Source organism: Rhinolophus sinicus, chromosome 17 (assembly GCF_057876585.1).
Source record: "Rhinolophus sinicus isolate RSI-liver-muscle chromosome 17, RSI-T2T, whole genome shotgun sequence".
NCBI classification, from domain to species: Eukaryota; Metazoa; Chordata; class Mammalia; order Chiroptera; family Rhinolophidae; genus Rhinolophus; species Rhinolophus sinicus.
Window position 1 is genome coordinate 62516895 of NC_142517.1, and position 21579 is coordinate 62538473.

The 21579-nt window shown below is 42.2% G+C and overlaps 1 protein-coding gene across 18 annotated transcripts in view; it reads right to left on the reverse strand.

The window, feature by feature from the left end:
* Window positions 1-21579, reverse strand: part of CD86 (CD86 molecule) — an 80561-nt gene that overhangs the window by 33229 nt on the left and 25753 nt on the right. For 10 of the 18 annotated variants that reach the window (XR_012495960.2, XM_019714041.3, XM_074331090.2 and 7 more), the window contains exons 2-5: window positions 12876-12928; window positions 6728-7066; window positions 4120-4428; window positions 1287-1439 (exon numbers count right to left, since the gene is read on the reverse strand). Coding sequence is in view for 16 of the 18 variants with exons in the window: in XM_019714041.3 (XP_019569600.1) it covers window positions 1287-1439; window positions 4120-4428; window positions 6728-7066; window positions 12876-12928 (854 nt within the window). In the remaining 2 variants the exon portion in view is untranslated. The remainder of the gene's footprint in view (window positions 1-1286; window positions 1440-4119; window positions 4429-6727; window positions 7067-12875; window positions 12929-21579) is intronic. The other 8 variants (XR_012495970.2, XM_019714047.3, XM_019714045.2 and 5 more) reach the window with 1 other exon arrangement.

Here is a 21579-nt window from a genome sequence, read left to right on the forward strand (position 1 = left end):
ATATGCTTGGTGTTAATTTATTGAAATTGGGTAATCACTCCCCAATTTTCTGTTTTTAAAATACAGCAGGATGAAATGAATGAGTGCTAATACCATTCATCTGTTTTCTCAATGGATCTTAAAATTAGTACACTGAATTCTTAAATAAGGTGTTGACCAGAAGCATTACTCATCTAATACTTTTTACCATAAGTGAGTAAGAAGATTACCTTAATTATCAACACCAACCAAACTTCTACTGGAGGCAATTACTGAGATAAAGTCCAACCTTGTCTTACAACTTCACTCAAACCAGCCCAAACCACATACAGGCATGGGATTATTACAAAGGAATCACTGTGCCCCCCCACCCCTACCCCGTGAAACACAGGCCGCTTTTACAACAGATGTAGGGAGGCTGATGAATACAATACTGTTTATAATGGGAAAACTATGGAAACAACACATGTGTCCAACAATATGGAGTTAGTTAAATAAATTAAGGGATATCCACGTAATAGATTATCTCACAGCCAATTAAAATGATGCTGTAGAATGATATGTAATGACATTGAATATTTTCTTCCTGTGTATTGTACAAGAAAGCTATAAAAAAGTGATACTATCCAAATTGTAAAAAATCGTCCTTATAATACTATTCCACCTATGAAAAATAACATACATTTATACATAGAAAAATCTGGACAAGGCACACTAAAATGTTGTAAGCATAATAATTTTTTTCTTACTAGTGGGACTATTGGTGATTTTACTTTCCATGTATTTGGTAATGGATGTGTAATACTTGGTAATCACCAAAAGTTAATGTTATTTTTAAAAATCAGGGGAGAACAATTCACCTAACTTATTTCTCAGGAAACCTAGACTTTTAGAGATGAGAAGGTGAATCTCATGGTTATCTAACGCTCTGCTCCTCACTTCCCCTACTTGAACACCACCAGATCCCTAATCACTAACATTTAGAAGTATCTTCACTAGTTTCCTTCATTGAATTCTCACAGTAACCTCAAGAAGTAAGTAGGTAAAGCAAGGAATAATCCGCTTTGTCTGGAAACCAGAAGTATATTTGTAAACCTTAGAGGTTAGAAATGTTGCCATTCCTAGAAATCCAGAGGAACATTATCAGTTGCTGAGTCCCATCTACATGGCTTCCAAACCTTGAGGGGAAACCTCTTCCTCTAACCACTTGCTGACTTTTTTGCCAGTCTGGGCTCAGCCAATGAGCTCCAGAAGGCAGCTGATAGGGAAGTATCTGCACTCTGCAGAGAGAACAAGCACTGACTCACCACATTCATGAGAGGGGCCAGGCTGCTTCTTCTTCCTTTTCTTTACTATTAGAGAAAACACCATCACGCACACAATGGACAACAGTACAGGTAGAGTTGTAATCAGGATGCCATGGTCTGTGAAAAGCTGGCGTGTGTTACGTGACTTTGCATCTAGAAATGACCACAAGTTTTCAATCAGCCAGGAAGGTTGATTATAAAAGGTTTATAGTTACTGCTGTTCTATTATTTACATGCCAGCATCTCCCCACGGCTCTAATGACAGAAGAGCCTGAAATCCCAGTCACGGGGTCTTCAGCAGCTAACTAAGAACCAAGCCAGTGCCTCTGGCCAAATGCCTGGACTGAGCTCCCTTCCCTTCCCGGAGCTGGGTTGACGATGACTGTGATCCAGAAGAGGATCCACCTGGCCCTAGATTCTGGAATCTGTGCTGAGGCTCTGAATGTACAGTCATCTGCGTGATGCCCTGCTCCCTCAGCCCCCGGTCCAAACGTTTCCCTTGTAATAATTCCTCCAGCCACTATCATCTCTAGATCAGGTTCCAGACACCTCTCACCCAGACAAATATAACAGCCTCCGCATAGGCCTCCTATGTCCAGTTTTGTTTTTTCGTTTGTTTAGTTTTTTCCACAGCAGATTTCCTCAAGCATGGCTTTCAGCATGTCTCACCTACTAGAAAAACTTTGCTATCTCCTCATGCTCTGAGTTATCAGGATCAGAATCAGCTCCTGGGAGGTCAAGACTGACTTACTTCCTTGCACAGAGACTCATAAGTCTCTAGGAAGTTGAAAAACGGGATTTGGGGCAAAAACTTAGAGAGAGTGGTCTGCTCTATAAACATTTATGGAAACAGTCCTAGTAGTTATTTAGGAAGACAGGACCAGTTGACCTTCCATTAACTTAGCTGCAATTTGTGGACCCAATCCCTGTTCATGAGACATTAAGGAGTTGTTGGCACTGCAGATCTTATTCAACACTTTCTGAGTCCCAGTTTATCCTACTTGAGCCTGTTTGGCATTCCTAATAAATGGGGGTTATGCTTGTTAACATGGAGACCTCTACCTTTTGATATCCAAAAAGGTTCTTTGACTCAGGGTCTAACCTCTTCTGATCAAGCCCTAGAATAGGGACACAGAGAGGCAAGCCTTGTCTTCCTGAGGTAGCTAGAGCTGAAACGTTTCTGAAGATGGTATAGCTGGGAAGGTTTGGGCAATATCTGAGAAGCAGCAGAAAGGTGAGTCATGATGAGGCTATAGTGATGGCCAGGCTCTATTCATTTATAGACTGTGGGAGCCATGGCATATCATGTGTGGTGATACTGGTGGCTTCAAGAAGGTGCTGAACTTCAGGGATAGCTTGGGAGAGGCCTCTTACTAGGCCAAGAGAGGCTACAGTAGAAGCAACCAGGACAGACTGGGGGGGTCTCACCATTTACTGGACTCTCAGAGGCAGAGGTGTTTGAGCAGAGGAAATCAGGACCAGGAGAGAGGATTGGCCCACTAGTAAAGTTGGCTGGTAGGATTGGCCCCTGAGGCTATATATAAGAATGTGTCCACGGGCCAAGTTATGTTTGAACCATGAGACCTCAGGAGTGAGGAGGCAGCAAAGCCGGAGGATGGACTACGGACTGGGAAGGGTGATTTAGGAGGGGACAAAGCCAAGGGCCATAATTGGACAAGGGCCAATGCAAGCAGAAGGCAAATAGGGGCAGCGAGGGGTCAGGATCAGAACAGGCAGTAATTGGACAAGTGTCGGGGCAGAGGGCCTTTATTCCAGGAAAAAATCTTGTAGTTACTGCTAATCAAAAGTGGGGTTTCAAATATGCATGCATTCCCTCAAGCGCAAAGCCGTGACTTTAAAACGCAGGCTTCTATTAGCAGACACTGCTTAGTTTCAACCCTTTCCTCCAGCTGGACTGGTCTCCATACTACACTATCAACCCGCCACAAGAATTTCTGCTTCTGAGTCTTTCCTTAACACATATATACTGATGCCTACCACCACCACCTGTGCCCACGTTAGATACTGCTCATCGATTGTGGCCCTCTCACTTCCTAAGCCTGGAGGCTGTGTCAGAATTTTTCTTCCTGTTCAAGAAGGCACCACAAGTCTGAATACCTGTTATCACTTCACCACACTTATTAAGCCAATTATTTCTTTTATTGCGCTATCAGATCCCACTTCTTTTAGGAAAACTTCCCGGGCCCTCAAAGAACTTGCTTACATCTGATTGCCTATAGAACTGATTATCAATCACTCTTGTTTTCAAATTTAGTCACATATTTCCACATGATATAATTTAGATTCCAACCAATCTTTTTAAAATCCAGTTTTTCATATGTGTACATCATGGAGTTCTGATTCTACTAGAGGGTCCTCAAGGGCCTTCTACCTTTCAGTTTTCAGCCCTGCAACCAACAATGTCTGTGCTCATAACAAGTGCTGTATGTACGTACACATGTTGTGTGTGTGTGTGTGTGTGTGTGTGTGTGTGTGTGTGTTAATGAATGGAACAAATGGAAGAATTCTAGCCAGGAGGAATACTGCATTTTTTGACCTAAATTTCAGAATCTTCTATCCAAAGGTAGCCCCAAAAAACTCGATCAATTATTTCAGGGCTTAAGAACATGCTTCCTCAAGTGCACCATAGGTTCGTAGCCTCCTGGCCCCTGCAGCACTCAGAGGAAGCAGGAACTCTCTGTCTGTGTCCTTCCTAATAGTATCAAATGGCTCAGTTGGAAGTTTCCTGGTAAGCTCGGGACATTGGACGATCTGCCATAACCATTTGTATATAATACCTGATAAAAGAAATAGTCTTAGGAAGCAGCTTTACCTATATTGTAAGGTTGGGAGCGAAGCCGTGTCTGTGTTAGCTTAGGTTCCAGGTCACAGAAGATGCTCACATTTGCTTCAGGAGACACTGGGAGAGACAAGCTGACAGAAACGTTGTATAGTTCTGTGACATTATCTTGAAATATATTCATGACAGCATTATACTCGGTAGTTGAATTCTCAGTGTTTAGTACAATAAACATCTTCTTCGGTTCTGGGTAACCTTTTGTAGATAAGCAGGTCAAATTTATGTTGTCAGAATTTTCTGTTCTATTAGAAACTAGGCTGATTTCAGGTTGACTGAAGTTAGCTGAAAGCAGAATAGAGATGCAAAAAAAAAAAAAAAAAAAAAAAAAAGAAAGAAATTCAGTCTACATTTAGATGTATCTAGAAGAGAAGAGCAAATAACTAGGTACCTGACTTGGGAACTCTCTGGGGCATACCTGGGAGCCTTGGGGTGTTTAAAGTGTGGGCCTCAGCCCATGGTGAGAGCCATATACTGACCTCACATTTATTTTTCAATAATGGAGTTTGGGGCTATGCTTACTTCCTGCTTACCCAAATCAAGGGGATGCTCTCTGAGCGATAGGAGGGCTGAAATTGAGTCACCGAAGATTTACAACGAGGCCACTGTTCTAGGGAATAAAGTCTTTGGAAGGAAAAGTGGTCTGACTTTAGGATCCAAGTGTCCCATGCGGTATCTTCCAGCGAGACCAAGAGAGCAGAAAAGGATTGAGACTAACAGAGTTCATGGTGCTGGCCTGCTCTGGACCATATCTTCCAGAAACTCAAGTAAGATGGTAGTAAGTGGGCAGATGGGGATTTTGGATTTAGAAATTCCAAATACTAGTTTGGGGCATGACTGTCAAGGTGTCTTCATCATATATGATGAGATGAAGGGCAAACCCAGTTATTTTTAGGAAAAAATGTATGATCTTGATAAACACAGAGCTGCTCTTGCCTTGTTTGCCATTCAGGTTTTTATGGACTACTGGCACCTAGCCCCTTCTGCCAGCCAAATCCTTGCTCTCCTATAGTTACTAGGTTGTTTGCAGGGTCTACATACTGTAATTTAGTATATTGTTGCTGAAATTTCAGTGACTTGCATGCCCTCTTTACAAGTTTTGCTATATCAACACACTATTTAACCACTCACTCTGCTTGTACTATGTGTGGTCTGTAGAAGGTAGAAGGCTCCTGCATTATAGTCTTATTAGCAATAGCTGTGAAATTACAGGTTGCATAAGTTAAAGCTTTTCTAATACATATTAAAATAAATATAAAACTATTAAAACAAAAATGATTGTCATTGCCCCCCCTCCCCCCCCAAACACATCATGTTCCTCTATAACACTTTGAAATGTCAAAACATTGATTGAGACTTTGGTTAAAGGTTCTAAAAGCCCTGCAGCCTAGTTTGAATCACACAGGGCTTAAAGGGAGTAACTCCTCATTCTATTCCTATTTTTGCCTCTGCTTTACCCTGTGGTTTAGGAATTGGTATTAATCTGTGTTTTCCAGGTCCATCAATTAATCTGGCTCTAGTAATCCCACATCTGGGTATCTACCCTAGAGAAAGGAAAATTTATGTTCACACAAAGACTTGTACTGGAATGTTTACAGAAGCTCTATTCATAATAGCCCCAAACTGAAAACAATCCAATCTCTTTTCATGGGTTGAGTGAATAAACAACAGAATGCTACTCAGCAATCAGAAGGAACAGACTTTTGCTACATGCAACAACTTGAATGAATCTCAAAGGCATTATGTTGAATAAAAGAAGTTGGTTGTAAAAGGTTACAAGCTTAACACCTCCATTCACATGATGTTCTCAAAAAGACAGGCCTACAGGATGCAGAACAGGTGTTATGGGTGTGGCAAGGGTATGATTATAAAGGGATAACAAGAGGAAATGTTTTTAGGGTGATGCGAATGTTGTGTATCCTGTTTAGAGTGGGGGTTACAAAATCTATACCTAAGTTAAAGTTAACAGACCTGTACACCAAAATAAAAACAATTAATTTTACTACATTATAATTTTAGAAAAATCTGTAGTGACATTTGGGCTTTTCAAGGGCTGGAGAAACAGAGGAGTTGGTTTGCCAGTGTTTGGACTGTGTGCATTGGGTTATTTCCCTTCTGTCTACCAGGCTCATGGTTGGGCAGCAAACAAGTCATAAGCAAACTTTGGGAGCTCGAAGGGAAAACCCAAATTAGTTAGCTGTCACCCTCTCTAGGAGCTCCAGCCAAAGATTTAGTGGGTAAGAAATCTTGGATCAAGGGAAAAAAAATAATGTAAAAGAGATTTGAGGCCTATCTGGTTATGTAAACCTTAGTAATAGCCAAATTACCCATGTTCCTTTTGTTCAGTTAGCTCTTTTGTCCCCAAAGCAGATTCTTACTGATCCTTCAGAAGCAAACTATAAAAAGTACAAAGGACTTTCAGTTCCTTACTCCCAAAGCCTGCACTCCCTTCAAGTGGACTTCCCAGAAATGGCTGTCCTCTGCCTTCTCTCTACAGGTTGCCCCCTCCCCCACCAATGTTTCTCTGCTCATCGCAGTGTCATCTAGAAGTGCCATGGGTGGGAACATGCCGGGGACAACATACCGAGCACAAATAGGTTAGTTTTCTTATTGTGGATGGAAACGAGTCCATTGGGCCCTTGGCGATGGACGTAACATTGGTACAAGCCCCTGTCCTTGATCTGAACATCGTGGAGTCGCAGGGTCCAATTGTCCTGGTCCAAGCTGGTGCGACCCTTATACATGAGATTAACATTTTCCGGCTTCTCTTTCCCTTTATATAGCTCATACAGAACTCGATTATGCTGGTCCTGCCAAAACACAACCAGCTCATCCAGGCTTGTGTTTTGAGGCTTAATAAAGTGGCATGGAAGGTCTCCAGTCTCACTGAAATATGCCAAATACTGTATGGTGGAAGCAGCATCTAAAAAAGGAAAGGTGGAAAGGTTGGACAAGAAGGAAACAAGAAGGAAGAAAAACAACAACTCCATTTCTCTTTCTACAATACCCGAATGCTATCTTGTCAGTAATGAGATTGAAGAAGCAGATGTTTAACTCTGGGATGGTGCGTACATCTTGGCATCTGAAGAGAGGACTTTTGTTCTCATTCCACTGCTAACCAAATGTGTGCGACCTGATCCAAATGCAACTGCTATGAGGCTGTTTCCTTATCTGCTTAATGAAGGGGTGAACTAACTATTCTAAGGATCTTTCCAGTACTAGGGTCCTGTGAATTTAATCCCAGAATAGGGAAAACCAGCAGTTGGACAACTCACTTATCTGCTATCTTCCTTTAATCTGAATATTGATTTTTTTTCACTGTAGCTGTTACAGGCCCCGTTACTTCTACACCATCTCCAAAAGTTTTCCCTTTTCTTTCCTACCCCCTGATTCCTTGGCCTGCTATAGTGGAAAGATTTCTGATAATGGTAACAATTTGATATCCCCCTTTTCATTATGCCTCAATAGTTGAACATGACATTGAGTAATACCTTTGAAATTCAAATAGTTCCCTTTATAGAGCTTCCCTCATGACTGCTGCTGTCAAGGCCAGCTCTCCTAAGGATATAAAACAGTTTGGAAATGACACATATAGTCACCCAATGCCTCTAATCTCAGTGACCTCTCTAAGCTCTTTCAGGGATCAGAAAGAGAACTGGGCAAATGTGATGGTTGTTTTGGGATTGTGGTGGCCAAAGACGATTTAAGGCACATGAATGAAATGCTGGACATGAATGAAATGCTGGTAATGAATCATAGATGGGAAGGTCAGGATGTGCTTTTGGAGTATTGGGGAAATCCCTATTACCACAAACTTGCTCTTCCCAGTATGCATTGCCTTGGAAATTTTTACAACCCCTGAAGGAGGTGAGTCTCTGGGAGAGTTCAGAGAAAGGGATGAAACCTGAGGGCATATTAGAGTTTGTGGAAGGGATTTGGGCCACCTAACTTCTTAAATGTGATTGATTATAGGGTTTTTGCAGGACTTATTTTAGGTCACAGAAAGACTTGGCCAAGAAATTAGTGGTGGGTGAGAAGTGCAGAGTTAGGGGGGGAAATGCTATTTCTTAGTTAATATGATGTTAGATGCCACCTTGAAGAGGAAGTTAGGGTGGGTTTTAAATAAAGTTTCATCGTTCAGAACTTCAGTAAAGGGGTGCCGATACTAAGGAGGAAAGGGGAGTAGGTTGACGAGAGAGATGAGAGGAGTTTCATTTGAGGTGTTCTTTGAAGGATGGTAGGAGAAGAAATTAAATTGATCTGATCAATGAGCTTCTCTTCTAAGAGGAAGTAGAAGGACAAATAACAGTGCCATGCACTTGGCTAAACTGAACTGTGTGCAGAGTGGCCCAGTGAGAGCAAATAATCAGGGGAGTTGGCAGTGGTCTTGAACTCAAAGGGAAGAGGACTCCAGGCATCAGTGAGAGTTGGCACAAGTTTGAATCACTGCCTATTGCATTCTGCTCAGTAGAATCCTGTGAAGCACTTAAAAGTATAAAATGCAGCATCTATACAGGATACATTTCCCATAGAGGAGAGAGGTGGGAAAATCTACCTGGGTATCTGAAACAGTGAAAGGGGGACCTAAGGAAAATATACTGTATTCAGTAATTACCTTTCAAGACAATCCTGAGGCTCCTGCTATTCCTTTGCTAAACTCTGAATGATAAGGTAAGAGTGCCACCTACTGTAAAAGCTTCTAGCACTATCTCTGGGGAAACTGATTCTGGTTATACCAGTAACTTGCCATATGATATAGGGCAAATGACCTAATGGAGAAACCAAACACAGAGTTGGAAATTCTGCCAGTTAACGGTCAAGGTTGTTATCACTCAGTGGTCATCTGTGCCCTCTGGGCCTGAAAATGACTTCGCCATTGGCTTCTGGCTTCCTGATTTATGGTTGTTTTTCTGCTGAGTCTCACAGTATCCTCTCTCCTTCCCACCTACTCTCTTCACTCATAGACTAGCTTCTCTGACCCAGAACCCCTCTCCCAAGGATTATAAGGGCTTTTCCTCCCCCTGCCCAGCTATCTGCTCCCCTCCTCACCTACCAACAGAGAGCGTGGTCTGTGTTCTAAAGCCATGGGCATCAGGGGGTGGGCGAGGAGGACTGGTCAGAAATGCATACTTTCTGCCTCCCCATCTCCAGACCTATTGAGTCAGAATCTGTATTTTAATAAGAGCTCCAGTTTGAGAAGCTGCAGTAGGAGATCTCTACCTCTGCCTCCCAAGTGGAACAGAGGAGAAAATGACAGGAACAATATTTTTCTAGCAAAACCCTCTCTTCTCACCCTGGGGTGGAAATCACTCTGAAGCCCATTCTGAATGGAACTGAAAGTATTTCACAATTTATACTACATACTTCCTCCCCAAACACTGGCTTCCATGACGTCACTCAGAGCTACGCATGCTAATCCCTTCTCTGACATATGGGAAAGATTTAGCTCAAGGTCTATTTTTCCTAAGTGGCTTTAGGCCTCCCCTGTTTTAACACCAGACCCTAGGCCACCCAGGTCCTGGACTCACTGGGACTGCAGTGATGGGTCAGCATTGAGACTCTGTCTGCTCCCCAGCTCTTGGGTAATACATGTGGTCTGGGTCTAGCTATAACTGGGGGCTATGATGATGTCAGGAACCGGGCACTCAAGAATCCATCTAGACACCTTCCAAATCAGCTGGAAGACTTTGTTTCAAATGATACTTGAGGACTTCTTCAGTCATATATTGTATGAATGTCACACAAAAACTAGAGTCTTCTAACCTTGTCTTCTAACCCAGTCTCTGACCCGACCTGGGACTTGAGTCTTCCCTGGCCACTTTCCCACATGCACGTCTTATGTATTCAAGGATCATCTAGTTCTCCTAGTACTATGCTTATCTGTACTCATGACATTTTCTTCTTTTACTAAACTTCCTCCAAAGCTTTACTAGGTCCCCTGGAAGCCTAGTAAAGCCTTTCATTTGTCAATACTTCCTTGCTCACTGAGCATTTTGGCATTGGAGGCAAGATCTTTCTTTCCAACCAATTATTACTATCTATTTGGGTGACTTCAGTATGGATGAGTTTAGCAACCTTGCCTCAAAGTTCTTGAAACTTCTCCACTTCAGAGATTCATCCACAGGCTCTACTAGCAGCCCGTCTCCCATGACATGACTGTGAATCTTATCACCAAGAATAACTCTGCCCTAAGAATCTAAAACCTCGATGTACCTGTCTCTGTCCAGGAAGATAGCTTCCTTCAAGATTTGCACTTCATTACTTCACCTATGTCTGTTCTTTGACTTCATCAAGACCTCGACTTGATCCAGTCTAGACCCTACAGTGCAGGGCTTTCCAAAAGAACCATGCAACGATGGACGTGATCTACATCTGTGCTCACCCGTATGGTAGTCAGCAGCCACTGTACTAGCTGAGCACTTGATATGTAGCTAGTGCGACTGAGAATTGAATTTTTAACCTTATTTAGTTCTAAGTAATTTAAATAGCCACATGTGGCTAGTGGCTATCATATTGGACAGCACAGTGATAGTGTATTTTTTCAGTCATTCTCTTGCCAGCAACTTCAATAAACTTGTCCCTTTGTGCAGAATTTATTTCAAGAACACTTTACTTTAGATCTACATATCTGTTCTTACAACTGAATGGTTGAGCACTCCTGAAGGAAGTCATTCAATTGTTCAGACTGATGACATTACAAACCTGTTGTCTCCCCTTCCACTTAACCTGACCTCTGGGCTGCTCACTCTGCTTACCACCCTCCCTTTCGCACAGCAGAGACTCCAGCAGTTTCCTCTGCTACTGCTTTTAGTTTGTCTTTCTCTTGTAGTCAGGCTCCAGGGAAAAGTAAGCAGCAATTACTGCCTTCGTCCCCATCCTCTGCCAAACCTTCCCTGGCAAAGTTGGTCAGTGACTCCCTATCATTCCCAAAGCAGAGAGCTTTTCAGACCTAATCTTGTTGAATATCAAACTGTTGGCCATCTCTCCCTGAAACTCTATTCTTTCCCAGTCTCTGACCTCCTGGTCAGTTTTCTCTGCTCGCTCCTTAAGTAATGATTATCTCGAGTGCCTGCTTTTGATCTTCTCCTTAGTCTCCACACTGTTTCTGACTTTTGTCCTCTATCTCCATGGATTCAACTGCCAAATATAAACTAATAATTCACTGATGCTTATCTCCAGCCAAAAACTTTCACTAGAGTTCCAGATATCCATATCCAATTGCCCGCTCGATACTGCTATTTAAATAGCAATAGATACTCTCTTCCTCCCCTTCAAACGTTCCTGTCCTCTATCTTGGTGAATGGTTTCCCCACTTGCTGGTGTCTATAACCATCTGAATCATCTATAGAAAACACCCAAAGTGGGTCTGCACAGGTGTGGCTGAGATCTAGAACTACCGTGTTTCCCCGAAAATAAGACTGGGTCTTATATTAATTTTTGCTCCTAAAGATGCAGTAGGGCTTCCATACAGGGGATGTCCTCCTGAAAAATCATGCTAGGGCTTATTTTCTGGTTAGGTCTTATTTTCAGGGAAAGATGGTACTACAGCCAGAGCCAAACTTCCGGCTGGGTTGGTTAGTCAGGGTCAGCCTGCGTACTGCTGTAGCTGAATTGTAGGCTCACCCTCCCTGTCTGCCCCACACCAGGATGTGCGTGTGGGATGGCTTCCCTCTCAGTGCTGAGGGTGGGGACAATGAGCAGCACGAAGTGTTGGGACAGGAGAAACTAAAAACACCCAGTCATAGGATGTGTGATAGGAACCCCACCAACTTGTTAGCAGATGAAGAAACTGAAACTCAGAGAGGAGCCGCGAACAGGGAGGACACAAGTTCTGTGAGGCCTAACACTTCTAATTTTTTTTTTTTTTTTGGTGGGGAGGAGCTCTTTAAGAAAAGGAATGAAGAATTCAAGTGCAAAATGCCCATGGCTACTACAACACCACCCAAGAAAAGGAGAACGTGATGAAGAGCAAAGTCGCAGTAAAGAGAGGCAGTGGTCTTAACTTGTGGTTAAAATACCTTACTTTTGAAGGTTTTGCCAAAGCATGAGACACGTGACCACACAGCTAGGGCCCTTCATAGAGTCTTGGAGGGCTTTGGCTAGAGCTTGTGCAAATGTGAAACCCTGCAGCTCAGCTTCATTAGCTTCATGGTAAATCACCTGATGCAACTAGCTGACGGTCACTGAAGTAGGTAGTAGGAGGGCTGGGATTTTTGCTCCTCCCAACAAGCAGTGGCGAGTATGATCTACAGGTGTTGGCTGGTGGGAAAGACAGAGGAGGGGAGAGGAAAGGTAGGGAACATGGAAACCAATGCTCCCTAATGGAAGGAGACTTTTAGAAGCCCATCAGCTATTTCAAAAAGCCTGAGAATGCCAGAAATGGGAACAGAGAAGACCAGAAGGGAATATGTGTGGAGCAAATATGTGTGCCCTACTTTGTGAATACTGCACCATGGGTATGAGATGGCAGAGGAGGAAGATGCACAGAGGGTGTAGGGCTCCATCCCAGGCTAGGCCTGCCATCAGCCAAGACACCTGTTCCCAGTCATGATGTTTCCTTCTCCAGAAAAGTTTTTTTTTTCTTTTTTTTTTTTTTTTTCATGTGGTATTGTGCAACGCTGACTAGAAAGTGAGTGAAACCTGGCCAAGTCTCGGGCGGGGGCTTGCAGTGGTCAGACTCATCAGGAGACAGTGGAAGGAATCTAGGACTTTACAAAGCCAAAGTTTCTTACCAGAGAAGAAGAAGAAGACCATCGCAAGGAGAGTACCACTCAGTTCCATAGTGCTAAAGCGAAAAAAGAAAAAAGAAAATGTGATTAGAAAATGAAATCAAAAACCAAAACATGACAAGTGGAGTTTGGGATTCACTCAGGTCCATAGGTGTGGCAGCAACCATGCTATGTGTTCACCAAAGTCATTTTTTTTCCTTCCTAGCTCCAAAGATACGCCCTATTTCTCAGCCTCCTCTTCAGTTAGAAAGGCCATGTGATTGGGTTCCCACCAATGGAATTGTGGGCAGAAAAGATGGATGTTACTTTCAGACCTGCCATTAAAACTGCTCTCTCTTCCCCTCCTCCCCTGCCTTTTGAATGCAGAGGATTCAGAGGAGGAGTCCAAGGGCCTAAGGGATGGCAAAGCCTCACTTTAAAAGGAAGCTGGTTTGCGGAACAAAAAACAAGACAGCTCTCTCCAGCCCCAATGATTTATACTGGACTGTGACATGAACAAAAAAATAAACTTTCATTGTGTTAAGCTAATGATTTTTTAATTTTTTGCATTGTTTATCACAGTAGCATTGCTTATCTTGGCCGATACAATGGGTATGATGGGGCAAATGCAAAATGGTTAGGTTTAGAAATCAACATTCCTTTGCTTTCTCTGTGGTTCTCAAATTTAAATGTGCATAAAAATCTTCTGGGAGAGTATGTTAAAGTAGTTTCCTGGGCCTCATCCACAGAGATTCTGATTTAGTAGGTTGGGTGAAACTCATGTCTAACAAACTCACAGGTGATGACAACGCTGCTGGTCTAAGGACCCCACTTTGAGAACCACGGCACTACAGTATCACTTTATAACAGAGCTGAGGAAAATGATAGGCATTGCTTTTTTAACCTCTGTCTTCTCTTTCTTCCTCTCCCTGCCTCCCTCTTTCTGCACTCACCCAGTTATCCCAACTTAGACCAAAAAGGCTTACAGGCATAGAATAAGGAAAGATGACCAATATTAGAAACAGGAGAAATGCGAACCAAATGCAGGAATACAAAATGGAGCCAAGTACAAGGCAAATGCTAAATGCTTACCATAGAAATCTGCCCACCATGCATGGTGCAGGTAATGAGTATGGCTTGTAGTTTCTAACAGCCAAAGTGAAAGGAAAACCTAATTGGTGAATTAATTTATAGATCTGTCTATAAGATAAAAACAAACCAACGCTTAAGAGAAAATGCACAACTATTCCTGACCCAATAGCAGAAATTTCTTCCTTGGGGATGGATTGTCTAGAAGTCATCCCTGGGCCCTTTATGCTAGATCCCATCCCTGTCTATGCTAGACACCCTTCCTCTGTTCCCACATCATTCAGCGCAGGGCTTTGGTCTAAAAAGTGTCTGATGTTTCATCCCTTCTAGACTATAACCTCTCTCTTTTTTTTAATTACAAAAATTGACTACATTATACCTGCATATGGTCCCCTAGCTGTCTAGTTTTCCCTCATAGACATAATTGGAGTGACAACTGTTAGCTGTTAACAGTTTCTTGCCTTTATTTGCAGTTATTTTAGGCAAAACAAAATGAAAAGATAGACCCGTATTCTTTTTTTCATTTTATTTTTAATCACCCGGTAGCACAGTATATACATGTTTGCATAATTACCACTACCTTGGAGATTGTTCTGTATCAGCATATACTGGGTATCCTAATTCTAACAGTTGCATGTTATTCTGTTGTATTCTATAGGATAGTAATAATTTATTTTAGTTGCTCCTATCAGTGGACATGGAGGTTGTTTCCAGTCTTTTGCTGCAATGAAAAACCTCGATCATATGTCAAATCATATATGTGGGAGTAGGCCATCTTCCTAGAAGTACAATGGCTTGACCAAAGGGTCAAAGGGTAATTGCAATTTTAATCTTGACAAATATTGAAAAATCGTTCTCCTCCAAGATCATATGTTTGTGTTTCCCACCAACAAAACATGAGTGTGCTTATTTTCATGCCACTTTTGCCAACATAGTATGTTTTCTAATTTGTGATCTTTGCCAATAGAAGGTTAAAATGACATCTCATTGTTTAATTTTAAAAATCACTTTTCATTGTAGTATAATATACATAAAGTTTACCATCTTACTAGTTTGTTAAGTGTACAGTGATATTAAATACATTCACATTGTTGTGCAAGCATCACCACTATCCTCCATCTCCAAGAAAACTGAAACTCTGTACACAATAACTCCCCATTCTCCTCTATCCCCAACCCCGTCTCCATGAATTTGACTACTCTTGGTATCTCATATAAAGTGGAATCATACAGTATTTTTGTGTGTGTGTGTGATTGGCTTATTTTACTTAGCATAATGTAGTCAAGGCTCATCCACGTTGTAGCATGTGTCAGAATTTCCTTCCTTTTAAAGGCTGAATAATATTCAACATTATCTCTAGATCTATGTATGTATGTATCTATCTATCTATCCACCACACTGTTTATCCATTCATCTGTGGCTAGACATTTGAGTTGCTTCTCACTTTTGGCTATTGTGAATAATGCTTTAATGGACATGGATGTACAAATACTCTTCGAGACCCTGCTCTCATTTCTTTTGGGAATATTCTCAGAAGTGGAATTACTGGATCACATGGTAATTCTACTTTTAATTTCTTTGAGGAACTTCATACTGTTTTCCATAGCAGTTGTACCCCATTTTACAACCCCATTAGCAGTGCACAAGAGATGCAAGTTCACCATATCCTTGCTAACACTTTTTTTTTTGTATCATCCCAATGGGTGTGAGGTAGTTCTCACTGTAATTTTAAAATGAATTTCTTTTATTAGGAGCATCAGCATCTTTTCAAATGAAACTCTATACACAATAACTCCCCATCCTGGAATCAGATTGTATTTCCTATTCCATGACTGTCTATATATTTCTTTTGCCGACTTTTAATTTGGGTCTTTTGCCATTTTCTTATTTTCCTTACTAATTTGTAGGAGCTCTCTATTTTATTTTAAATGAGTGCAAATTAGTAACTAATTAGAAAATTAGTGCATTGTGGTGATGAGTTGCGAATACATCCAGTCGCTAAAGCACAATCTAGATGCTCAGCAGCTGAGCCTCACACCCTCCTGACGGCTCTCTCCCTCCCTTCCAGGGGTTGCAGTGGGTTTCAGAGCTTGGGCATTGTCTGTTGGGCCAAAGCTGACACCACTCAATGACAGAGCCCGGAAAGAGAGTTCTCCATTTGATTTCTGGCCACGTCCTCATATTAAATCACCACCACCATCCTATTTATCATAGAATCTCAGGACTGAGAACATTTTGAGCCTGAACTCCCACCTAATAGAGGACGCTCCCATTTTTTGCAAACCAAAAACCAGCATGTTTGACCTAATCAAAGGTATTTATTTCCGGGCATGTGTTGAACAAGGGGATAAAATCAAATTGTATTTTGCTAGAAATTGAGCAAATCACCTTGAATTCCAATAATGACATGAAATTATTAGCCCTAGGAAATCTTGGATAAATGGCCTATAAATGTCCTTCAGGGGGGAAGAGCAGCGGGTATACGAGGAAGTCAACACTGTTTTTTTGACTTCTCTATTTGCAAACGCTCTCCACTAAGTGATAAACTGCTTCCTCTGAACTTCTTCTCGTTGATACTGGAGACCTTCTATGAAACTACCCAGAATAAGCCTAACACACTTTGCCAAAGCCTTTCAAGGATCTGGGGACAGTGCTCACGTCCCTCTTCAAAATCCTGGCCCAGCAGTGACAGTCCTAGTAATCGTCACTAACATTAATTTGGAGAATGCACAGTCTTGGATAACACTTTGGACACTTAGTTTGTCGGAGACCCTATTAAAATATGGTGCTAAAGTACGTGTGATCGACATGATCTTCTTTTATAAAAAGTATAAATGCCCGAGAGAAGAATTTCTCTCAATTCTAGCCATTGTGTGTGTGTGTATGTGTGTGTGTGTGTGTGTGTGTGTGTGTGTGTGTGTGTGTGTTTGTGTGAGTGAGTGGGGGGTTGGGTTAGCAAGCCAGTTTCTTCAATGTTGTTGGCTCTCAAGGAGAACAGAAATGTCACTGCTCCCTCAGGAATGGACTCTCAACCACAAGCACCAGTCACAGCTCTCTCCAGAGGGCCTGAGAAGAAGAAACTCTGGCTTTTGGAGGGAGAGAGCAAAAAGGGGAATGGGAGAGGAAAGAACCTAAGAATTTGCGGGGGAGATTCTTTGAGAGATTTCTGTCAGCTGTGAGCAGCATAAGGTCTATAAGTGGGTGAACTGGTCACAACCTGAAATGAGCAGCCTCCGTATAGCTGGAGGTTCACTTCAGAAACCAAAGAAGAGTACCCACTGTACACCACTTTCTCTTACGTTACATGTCTGGCTCATCATAGAATGTGAGAGTCAGCTGAATGACTAATTATACTATTAGTCCTCACAATAAGGTGGGATTCTTTGCCCCCATATTACAGATGAAGAAATAGAGTCTTGGAGAAATTAAGGAACTTGCTCTAGCTACCCTGCTAGTAAATGACAGAATTAAGATTTAAACCCACTGTGTTCTTTTTAAAGACTGACGTAGTGCCAGCCAGTTTGCTGTGGCAGCAAGTGGAAAGGATTCTGATTCCACCCACTCTAAGAGTAACAGGGGAGCAGTACAGTTCCAGGGCCAACTGTGACGGTGGCTCCTGGAATCAGAGTGTGATATTCAGGGAAACAGGCTGGGATGGGGGTGGGAAGGGTCCAAAAGTATCCCTTTGTATCAGGGTGGTTTCTGTGCTGACCTTCCATTCATTCCACAAATACTGCTTGAGCACCCATTATATGCCAGGCAGAGAATGCTCGTCTCCCCTCCAGCCCTGGACAGATAATCAGTTTCCTGGTGTGGGCTTAGCTCCAGACACACGTGACTGTGTCCCAGCTAAGCCTCACCCAAGAGAGCTCTGAGGAAATAGTATTTGGGCAGAAAAAGCAGGGAATAAAGAAGGGATCTTTTGTGTCTCAGGTCTGAAGGACACGTGGGACCTAGTTCAGGCAAAAGGCAGTATGAAGGGATGTAGAGTGGTGGGAACCAGCAACGGGGTGAGACAGGGAAGTGCAGACATGACGACGCAGGAAGTGAGAGGATTCCAAGGCAGAAGTTGGGAGCAACAAAGAAAAATGTTCCCCATTTCGCAACTTTGTCTAAAATATAAGTGGTGATCAGGGTACCAGGAAAAAGTGCTGATAAGTGTACTGGTGTCTTTGGAAGTGTCCCTGAGACCATCTCTCATGCAAACATTAACTGAATTTACTCAGTGTCAGGCTTGTTGTAGGGGTTGTGGGCAAATGTAAAGATGTGTAGGCCTTGGTCCCTTACCCAGTACTAAAAAGAAAGATAAGGCCCACAAATAACTACAATTCAAGCTGCAGGACCAGTGTCGAAGATAGCCATGCTTATCTCCCTCAGCAAATACAACAGTCCTTGCTCCAAACAAAGCAGGAGACACCACAAGGAATAGAGCCACCAGGGCCCAGTCTCAGGGCCTGGCTGTTTGTCTTCGCCAGTTCACACTGTGACTGGAGAAAGCAGGCTCGCTGGACTGGCACTGTTAGCCTGGTGAGAGGAGAGTGACACGGAGGAGGGGTCAAAGCTGCCCAGGGTCTTGGTTGGCCTCTGGTGTGAACGCTGCGTGGATTACTCCTCGGACCACCAGAATCTGAAGCTATCCCTTTAGAGCAGCTGTGATTACCTTTAAGGTACTGGGAGGATTCGGGTAGGCTTATTTCCTTTTTTATAAAGTTTCTGAAATGCAAAATAAGAAGGCTGCTGGGAATGTACCTGAATGTTCACAAGGCTTCTGCCAGGGTGTCACAGGGTATGCTTGAGAGCAGTAGGGGGAAATGTGGGATCAATATTAGTACAGTTACTTGGCTGACAAGCTGTGTCATAATATTGTTCATTCATTCAACAAATATTTGTTGAGCCAGGCATTGTGCTAAATGCTGGGAATATGATTATGAGTAAAACCAGAAACAGCTCCTCTTTATAGGGTGGATTACAGTTTGGTAGAGGAACTAGATAATGATGAACTAATCACACAAATAAATGTAAAATTATAATGGTGACAAGTGCTACAAAGGAGAGGGTCATCGTACTTTGAGAGCCTACAATATGACTAGTCTAAACTGAGATTTGAAGAATGATGTGGTAGATTAAAGGTGGACACATATTTTTTGCTACTCCTCCCATGAAAAGGTGGAATTTAATCTCTTCTGGAATCTGGCCTGGCCTCACAGACTTGTGTGATCAAAAGAATGCATAGAAGGGAGGTTTGGGACTTCTAAGGCTAGATCATAAGAAACCTCGCAGCTTCTGTCTTTCATGAAATACTCTTTCTGGGCCTTTGAGCCACTGTGTAAGATATTCCACTGAGATCACCATGCTGGAGCGGCCATGTGTAGGGCTTTGGGTCAATAGCTCCAGCTGAGCCCATCTTTCCAGCCATCTCTACAAGCCACCAGGCATACGTGAATAAAATCTTGGATTCTCTAGATCAGAGGTCAGCAAACTGCAGCCTGCAGACCAAATCTAGCCACCATCTATACTTATATATAAAGTTGTTGGAACATGGCTAGACCCATTTATTTAGTTATTGTCTATGGCTGCTTTTGTACTACAATGGTAGAGTTAAGTGGCTGTGACACAGACCAACCATATGGCTGCAAAACTGAAAATATTTTCTATCTGGCCTTTTGTAGAAAAAAGTAACCTTGCTCTAGGTCAGCACTGTCCAATAGAAATATAACACAAGCTACATATGTAATTTGACGTTTTCTAGTAGCCACTTTAAAAAATTAAAAAGAAATAGGTGAAACTAACTTTAATAGTATATTTTATTCAATCCAATATATAATATATCTAAAACATTGTAACCTCAACATGGAATCAATATAAACATTAATGGATATTTTACATTCTTTTTCTCTGCATTAAATATTCAAAATCTTGTGGGTATTTTACACTTCCAGCACATCTCAATTAACACAAGCTATACTTCCAGTGATCAGTAGCCACATGTGGCTAGTGGCTACTGAATTGGAGAGTGCAGCTCTAGACTATTCCATTCATTAGCTTCATTCCACCAAGTGACCGTAATGATGCCAAGGGAAACAGAAAAATCACTTAGAAACCTGTCCAAATTTCTGACCCATGACATTGTGTGTGAGAGAGTAAAATATTCATTGTGTTAAGCTGCTAAATTTGGGAGCAGTTTGTAATTCACCAATAGGCAAACAGAACAGATTGAATAGGTTCAAAGTAGGTGTAGGGTTGGGGGTGGCTTGGAAGGATTCTAGGCAAAGGAAATAGCATGTGCAAAGGCACTGAGGCAGAAAGCTGATGTGCTAAAATGACTAGAGATGTGGGAGACAAGGCTGGAAAGGTCAGCAAGAGGCAAAACATACTTACCTTATAGGTCAGTTAAGGATTTTGGTCTTTATTCTGAGAGCAATGTGAAAACTGAAGAAATTAAAGCAGAGAAGAGGAGTGACACAATCAGGTTTGCATTTTTAAAAAATGACTCTGGCTACTGTGCAGCAAATGGATAGTAGAGAAGCCAAAATAGATGCCAGAAGATCAATTAGTTGGCTACTGCAGTCATTTAATTGAAAGAAGATGGCCATTTGGTCTAAGATGGTAGTGGCAGAAATAGAAAGAAATGAGTGTGAGTGATGCATTGATGAAAACATGAACGCTTCGTGTTGTCTGGTGGACACATGAGATGATTGGCTATAGATATGTTGTCACCCATCCTGAGCTCTGCTTTACTTGAGCTCCCCTGCCAGCCACATCTAACTCGGACTGGATCATATATCTGACTTGGTTTCCAGTCCCTTCTTCGAGCAAACTCCCCTGGGCTTCCATTTGTGGAGAATTTTCTTACCTAACAACAACGCCTTCCTTTCATGAGCTGTCTTTTCGCTCACCCATTTGGGAGCACAGTGTTTCCACATAGATATGAAAGGAACAGCATCAAAGATGCATAGGGTGGTGCAAAAGTAATTGTTGTTTTTGCATCTATCACCTTTTAAACCACAACTACTTTTTTTTTTTTTGCCTTTTTTTTTTTTATTAGTTTCAGGTGCACAAGACAAAGCAAAACTTAGACGTTTATCATTTATATCCCTCACACTGTGTGAACCCCCTCCCCCATCCACTATCCCTCTGTACGTTCCCCAAATTAATTTTCAAACCCCCATGACCATCTTAAACCACAACTACTTTTGCACCAACGTATACAAACAAGAAATGTGTCTGCAGATTCTTAAGGAGCAGAGGATGTTTTTATCCAACCCCTGGTATTGGAGGTAACTAGAGTATTGAAATTAAGAGTTGATTCTCCTCACTCACGCAGAAGAAGGAGCATAGCATGGCAATAGCATTTAGCTTTTCCTATTATCCACAGCAAGTCTGTATACAGACAGATGCCCATTCCTCCTCATCATATCTAGAATCAGACCTTTCTGAGTTAAGGAGCATGCCTTTTTCAAATTACCAATGATTTTGGAAAACATTTCTTCCATTTTGCCAAAAAGTACCTATGGGTAAGCATCATGCAGAGTTTTACAGGTACTCTGAGTCTGTGCACATCCAGTCAAGGGTTCTGCCTGCTGTGAATAAAACCCACAGAACTCACTAGGCAGCCAGGCCAATCCTGGCCCCCTAAGGG